Raw genomic sequence first — 8009 nt, forward strand, 5'->3', positions numbered from 1 at the left:
TCCTAAAACATTCCTGTGGATCTAAATTGCAATCTCAAATGTGTTTTCTAGGGAAACTTTGCATTTTATTAACATCTAACTTATTTTGTCAAGTAATAAAGTGCTACATGGTAACCTAGTAAATGACAGCTCTCAAATCACTATACTTAATAATTACTTAGTAATTGTTTCACAATTTAAATGAAATATGTGCAATTAGTGTAAAACTAGTTTGAAATGTTAATATCATTGTTATCAATAGTTATCAGGTAATATCATACTAAATGTCTTAAACGGATAACTTAAATTTTGGCCAAAATTATGAACATTTAGTATGAAAAAAGTTTGTGTTAAGTTATAACATTATTTAAACTAATTTACTTAGTTAAATATCCAAAATCACTCATCATCACTCATCAAATATACTATTAACTACCCAATAATTAGCAACTACTGCAAGTAGTCAGTTTAAAATTTACCTGAAATAATCAATAACCAAATTTGGATTAAGAAAGAAGAAATGTAATTTTTGGGGGTTTTTATTACAATGTATGTAGGTAAATTTCAAAACTGTCCTGTAGACATTTCTGTTCCTCAATGATTAAAAAAGTATGTAATACTGTGACATCAGAAAACTGAACTGAAGACCCATGAGATAATGCACTGGATTATAATAGTATATACCTTAATCACAATATCCATCACAATTTCAATTTCTCACAAACTACTAATTTTCTAATACTGTACTAATTACACACTAATCCTGACAGTTACATTACAATTATGCAGAAATTTACACTAAACACGTGCATTTCAACATTTCTAATATGGCTGTAAGCACATTACAAATGGCAAAATACAAGCTGCAAAATGATCAAGTGCTTTACAAATACACTGTAAAAAAACAAAGCATGTTCTTCTATTGGAGAGCAGCAACTTCACAGCAGCAACTGGTGTTCTGCCGTGGACAGCATGACTGCCGAATGGTTTGTTTATGATAGACTGGAACAGATGTTAGCTAGCTCCAATGATTCCTTCTAGTGTTTAGCTGTTAGGGGTTTTTTGAGCTTATTGAGTATTCTCCAAAAACTCTGAGGTAGCTTCCCAGCAACTTGATAACATAGATTCAGCATTCAGAAAAAACACTGCAAAAGATGACAACAGAATATCTATAGGTCTAAATGTTTCTCTAGAAACACTTCAGTTTGTACATGTGGCAGTTGTCTGCAACATTTCCAGACACAGTTGGACACTTTTGTTGTTTCCATACTTTAGGATGCACATGATCCATAATAGAAGACTGATCTCTATTCTTGGAGTATAGCTTGTATCATGCAGTAGAACCCCTTCTGGCTGAAATTTCATTGCTACTAGTCAAAATGGTACTTAGTAGATTTGAAGCGGGTACTTAGTAGTCTGTGTGGCCCCCACGTGCTTGTATACATCCCTGACAGCATCACGGCATCCCAGAGGTGTTCTATTAGATTCAGGAGAGTGTGGGGCCCAGTCAAAGGCAACAATTCCTTCATCCTCCAGGAACTGCCAGCATACTCTCACCACATGAGGCTGGGTATTGTCGTGCCCCTAGAGGAACCCAGGACCAACTGCACCAGTGTAGGGTCTGACAGTGGGTCCAAAGATTATGTCTCAATACCTAACTACATTTTAGTCATTTATCAGACACTTTTATCCAAAGCAACTTACATATGTCAGTAGGCAGGGTGAGCATGACCCTTGCCTAAAGAGAGCTGGGATTTGAACCCCAGTCTCCCACATGGGAGGCAGTGATGTTACCACTACACTAACCAGCTGTGCAATTTAATGGCACTCAGGGTGCTCTTTAGCCTATAGAGGTCTGTGCATCCCACCATTGATATGTCTCCCAAAACCATTACTGGTCTACCACCAAAGCAGTCTTGCAGAGTGATGTTGCAGGCAGCACAATATTCTCCATGGCTCCTCCAGACCTTTTCACTTCTGTCACGTCACAAGATGTGTGGTTTGCTCTGTAAAAAGCACAGGGGGCCAGGGCCAGACCTGGGGATTGTTTTTGGGTTTATCTCATTGTTGCCCCTCTAGTGCATTTCATTTCTTTTTCATTAACCCCAAAGCAACTGAAACTGATTAACAACCTCCTCTGCTACATGACTGACCAGGTTAATATCCCAAATGTTTAACTGACTTGATACTAAACTCTGATTAAAAAGTGTTCCTTTAAGTTTTTGAGCAATGTGCAGTCCACACAAAAGGTTCAGCTCATCCAACCTTGAGCAATCAGTTGTCCTTGTTTATCTTGCAGTGAAAGAGATGGAGGAGAACGCAGAAGAAAACAAGGTCACGGTATGATTTTCCACTTTCATTAATGATTATTGTTAAAGAACAGCATGTTTTACTTCTTTGACCCTGTTATCACTGAAAGAAATTATCATCATCACATCCAAAATTGGTTGTCATGTGAAATCAAGATGCAAAAAGTAACTTATTGAATTAATTATTATTTTTGCACAACTATATAAAACACTCAAAAACAGAGCTTATTATGTCTGTAACGATCAAATTAGATGCAGTGAACATTGGAAAGACAAGTCTGCACAAACCATACATAGGGGAAAGGGGGGGAAACATGGATAAGAACCCAAATGACAAATGTATTTCTCAAAATGTTTACATTTATGGATGGATTTTTATTTACATAAACTAAATGTCGTATGTTTTTACATAGACTAAATGTTTCTTTATTTATTTACAGAAGTCAATGAAGATTTCTGAAGAGCTCGACAGGAAGAAGAAATGTCAAATGGAAATTAAAATGTTGCTTGATAGACTTCACTTTCAAGACAAAAATCAACAGAAATTGTCTCCTGCAGATTTTCTTCAAATAAATCTGTCTATGAAACAGGACCATGACACCTCTGAGAAAGATCTTGCCCGAACGTTTCTTCAAAAGCTGATGATGTTAGACTACAGAACCAGATATATTCCTGTACAAGACAGTCATGAAGTGAACACTGTGATGTCTATTCCAATATTAGAGAACTTTGACACCAATGATGATGATCTAGACTGTCTTTTCAGCACCAGTGTGGACATTGATGAATTGAAAGACACTCATGTTCATCCAATGGATGTTCAAATGGCAGTATTTCACTATTCAGACAACTTCCTTAAACAGAGCATGGTTACAAAACTATCACAATGTCAATATGCCTTGCCTTTGCTTGTTCCTGACCCACTCACAATGGATATTGAGTTTCCTCTGTGGACATTTAGACAAATAATAAAAACATGGAAGGTAACTCAAGTTCAAGATGATTCAAACGGTGTCATGACATGTATGCCAATCTGCAAAGCCGAGACACCTATGGTGTTTTTTTTCCGCTTGGACTCACCATCAGTGTCTAAATCTGAGCTGATGAACACGATGATCAACAATCGCCACAGCACCTTCTTCCACAGAAACTGTCCAGGTAGCACCAAATCTTGCTATTTGATGGATGGTGTGGCAGAAATTGCCTGGTACTGCCCTGCTGGAAAGCATAATGATGCCTTTACTGACTGCATTGCCTTCTGTAATCTTCATGGTGATGCTCTGTTGAGTGAAAAACAGCGTGACATATTGATTGAAAAGTCTTCAGTCAATGTTGTTCTTGCACCAACTCTGAAAAAAGGCCACGAAAGTTCTATAGTCATCACAAACCTTTACAAAAATCCAGAGCCTCTCATTATTCTTATTGCTGATGATGATTGTAATGCAATTCAGATGAAAAAGGGAAAATACAAAATGGGTCTGAAAGACAGAAGCCTATCAGATGTATCTGAACAGCTGAAAAAAATCATTGCAGAAGTTTTGTCCGGACAGCATAAATCCTTCCAGCTTGAAACAATGGCACAGGTCTCTGGCGTCAGAGTAGATGAAGATGACATATTCTGCCAAAAAGGGAAATCTGCTGCAATGAAATTAGTGGATTTGCTTCAGGACATGGATGTCACAAAGATCAAAGATAAATTCCTCCCATGTCAAGGCAAACTGTGGCATGACTGGTGCAAAACGAACAAAGAACTGTATCACCACAAAGGACAAACTGAGGAGGAAAAATCGAACAATCTAAAGAAACTGATGAAAATACGACAAGATCAATGCACTGTTTCCTGTAGTGAAGTGATGAAGCTGTTCATTGAAAGCCTGTCATCATTGTCATCAACAGAAAAAGAGTATTTCCTGAAATGGACTCAGATCTTAATAGATGCGCTCTCCTCAAATGAACTCTTAACAATTCTCCAAACTTATGATAAAAAGTGGTCGGAAGTCTTGATTCTGAAAAAAAAACATGACAAATCTGATGTGTTGAACAGCAAACAAACTGAGCTTGAACAAATATCAAAAACACTACAGTCTGCATCATTTGGCTTGGAGCACATCTTTAGAGAAATGGGACAGATCTATGAAGCCCATGAATCTGTGCAGAAACAAAGAAAAAGGGGACAGACCGACTGGACTAAATACCCTGAGCTGGCTGCAGAACTGATGATCTCAGGACACCCAGTGGAGCTGATGGATGGTGATGCAGGTCATGTACCTTTAAAATGGATCTCTAGTCTTTTGAATGAGGTCATCAGGAAACTTGGCAACAGGAGACTTTTTGTGTTGTCAGTTTTGGGCGTACAAAGCAGTGGAAAATCAACAATGCTGAATGCCATGTTTGGACTGCAGTTTGCAGTGAGTGCTGGCAGGTGCACTAAGGGTGCATTCATGCAACTGGTCAAGGTGTCAAAGGAAATGACGACAGAATTTCGGTTTGACTATATTCTGGTGGTGGACACTGAAGGACTGCGAGCTCTTGAGCTGGCAGGTAACAGCACTCTTCACCATGACAACGAGCTGGCAACATTTGTTGTTGGTCTGGGCAACATGACATTGATCAACATCTTTGGAGAGAATCCAGCTGACATGCAAGATGTTTTGCAGATTGTTGTTCACGCTTTCATGAGGATGAAGAAAGTTCGTCTTTCTCCAAGTTGTGTCTTTGTTCACCAGAATGTTTCCGATATTGCAGCAGCAGAGAAAAACATGGATGGAAAGAGACGCCTGCAAGAAAAACTGGACCAGATGGCTCAACTGGCAGCCAAAGAGGAGGGTTGTAATGCTGAGTGTTTCAGTGATGTCATCGCTTTTGATGTTCAGAAGGATGTAAAATACTTTGCTCAACTATGGGAGGGAAGTCCACCTATGGCTCCACCAAATCCAGGTTACAGTGAGAGTGTCCAAGACCTGAAGAAAATCATTGTCTCTAAAGCTTCACAGTCTGCTGGGATCACTCTCTCACAGTTCAACAACAAAATCCAGGACCTGTGGAACGCCCTGATGAATGAACACTTTGTTTTCAGCTTCAAGAACACACTTGAAATTGCAGTGTACAGAAAACTTGAGGTCCAGTATGGAAATTGGACCTGGTCCCTGAGGAGCAACATGTTGTCCATTGAAAACAAGCTTTACACCAGAATTGAAAATGGAAAACTTGACCAGGTTGAGCTCAGTTATCTTTTTGAAGAAATAAGCAAAACCTACGAACAAATCAAAGAAGATCTGACAACATACTTTGATGATGAGCGAGACAAAGAAATGTTGGTTCAGTGGCGAGGCCGATTTGAAAGCAAGATCAAGGAGTTTAATGAAGAACTGGTGAGAGGAGTGAAAAGAAAACTAGATGAAGTCATCCAACAGAAGGCTGCTTGTAAAAAGCTTGATGACAAGAAGCCAGAGTTTGAGAACAAGCTGCTACAAAAGAGCAAAGAACTCGCTCATAAGTTAAAAGACAAGGACAAAGATGAAGAAGAACTTGAAAAGCAGTTCAACTCCGTTTGGAGTGTCTGGGTTGGTGAACTAACTGCGGACACAAAACCTATTCAGGATATTACATTGGAAGATGATCAGTTGACTGTCCTCGAAGAGCTCGGGTTCGAATGGGATCTCATCAATGCATGCAAAAATAGTGACAAATACAAACACATATCAAGGCTTGGAAATTATTTTCAATATCTTTACCCCAACAAGCACCAGGAGCAGCAAAGCCAACAATCTGGAGACAATGTACAGGGCAAAGGCACAAGAGGGCAGGGCGTGGTCAAAAACATGGTTCATTTCTTTTCAAGAAGTGCTACAAAAATAGTACATTACTTTAAATGGCATCAGTTTGAACCTATCAGATCACTAATTGATGATGCTGAAAAAGAGTCCCTTGATGCAATAAAGAGAAAACCTGTGGCTGTAAGAGGCTACAGACTGACTTACCTGCAGGAAATGGCCAAAATTGTTAAAGAAAAAGTGACTGAATTTGAATTAAAAAATAAATACACTCTCAAGAAGGAGTTCACAGTGGATCTCTTACTGTATGTGTTTCACAGAGCTCAGGGTTGGCTTTCTGAGTCCCACAACAAATTCAAAGAGAATAACGATGCCCTCACTTACGTAGAAAACAAGAAGATACGGTATTACAACATTTTCAGAAGCTTCTGCAGAGGAAACTCTTCTGCTGTTGTGCTTGGAGAACTGATCTGTGAAAAACTGAAGGTTTCCCTTGTTGAGGCTGTTTGGAACAAGAGTGCCATTGATCTGGCCGGAGAGATGAGGTGCAGTTTCCCAGCATTCAGTGGGAACAGGCTGAACTTGGAGAAACATGTGTTGAAGTTACTGGCAGAAGAAGAGAACTTTGATCATTTCATCACCTATATCCGACATCCAAGGAAACATGTGGAGAGTTTTATAAAACGGGAAGTTAAGAAATACATTCACACAGACCACAAAGATAAAGCTGCGAATATACTCAAGAGAAATGTTGAAGATATCAACAAACTGGTGAAGCAAGCTTTATTTATGACAACAGAGGAAGTCAAAACCCAGAATGGAGAGACAGAAACGTGGCTGGACAAATTCTGGAGTTTGCTAAAACATGAGCTGACATTTGATACCATCTCTTCTCAAAACTTCAGTGACATAAACAATTTTGACTTTCTTAAAGAGGAGGTGGAGAAAGGTCTTGCACGCATCATTAATGAGATGAACAATTCATCATTCAATAAGATGACGACATTCAGGATGAAACCCGATCAAATCCTCATCGATCAGCTGTGTAAGTGCTGCTGGGTGAAGTGTCCATTCTGTGGAGCAGCTTGTACCAACACTTTGGAAGATCACAGTCCTGATGAACACAGCGTTCCTTTCCACCGGTCCACTGCAGTCAGTGGTAGGCACCACAGGCACTCAGAGGATATGAGTCTCGAGTTCTGTACGACAAATGTTGCAAGTGACAGAAGTTTTTACACTTCTGATTCGGAACAGCCCGTTCTCTATAAACTATATCACACTGCTGGACCGAAATATGCCAGCTGGAGAATCACTCCTGATGTGTCTAAACTGGCATACTGGAAGTGGTTTGTGTGTCGATTTCAAGAGCAGCTGGAAGATCATTATAAATTAAAATTCGAGAACAAAGGAGAAATTCCCGATGACTGGAAAACATATTCTAAAGAAGAAGCAATTCAAAGTTTGGATGAAATGTATATGTGTGAGTGAATCAAAAAGCCTTCCTCACGTTGGTCAGCGAGGACATTTGCAGCAGAATGCAATCTTTGTTTTTCTGTTTGGGCATGGGTTATAAGAATTTAGCTAATTTTTAACATTAATCACTGACAATGATATTTGCTCCGTTGTTGTTTTTTTAACCCTATGTATAGGAAACCATCGGTTGGTATTTTTTGTATGTTTTTCAAATATTTTTTGAATTTTGTACATTTTAAGTTTACTCATCAAAAAATATAAAGTATGAATTATATAAGGAATGTTTTAAAGGAATTGTTAAAGCTACAGTATGTCGCCTTCTTCTTATATATTTTTAGAAGAAATGAGTTCCAAACTTATTGTGCATAGGTGTTGTTGATGCTTCCCAGTATAGTCAGACTCCCTGGACAGCCTAGCAGCACTACATATTATGAAGATGCAGTTAGATCATGAGTCTGATTTGTTAAGACGCACA

The 8009-nt window shown here is 38.9% G+C and overlaps 1 protein-coding gene across 1 annotated transcript; it reads left to right on the forward strand.

The window, feature by feature from the left end:
• Positions 1–1539: 1539 nt before the first annotated feature.
• LOC113157227 (interferon-induced very large GTPase 1-like) lies at positions 1540–7549 on the forward strand. The gene is made up of 4 exons (XM_033326096.1): positions 1540–1606; positions 2279–2319; positions 2729–6100; positions 6170–7549. The coding sequence occupies exons 1-4, from the start codon at positions 1540–1542 to the stop codon at positions 7547–7549; spliced, it is 4860 nt and encodes a 1619-aa protein (XP_033181987.1).
• Positions 7550–8009: the final 460 nt, after the last annotated feature.

This window comes from Anabas testudineus, chromosome 8 (genome assembly GCF_900324465.2).
Source record: "Anabas testudineus chromosome 8, fAnaTes1.2, whole genome shotgun sequence".
NCBI classification, from domain to species: domain Eukaryota; kingdom Metazoa; phylum Chordata; class Actinopteri; order Anabantiformes; family Anabantidae; genus Anabas; species Anabas testudineus.

Bases quoted from the DNA above. Each gene is read 5' to 3' on its own strand.
- LOC113157227 (XM_033326096.1), top strand. From the start codon at position 1,540: ATGAGGCTGGGTATTGTCGTGCCCCTAGAGGAACCCAGGACCAACTGC. The intron at 1,607-2,278 runs GTGGGTCCAAAG...TTTATCTTGCAG, and splicing joins CACCAGTGTAGGGTCTGACA to TGAAAGAGATGGAGGAGAAC. The intron at 2,320-2,728 runs GTATGATTTTCC...ATTTATTTACAG, and splicing joins CAGAAGAAAACAAGGTCACG to AAGTCAATGAAGATTTCTGA.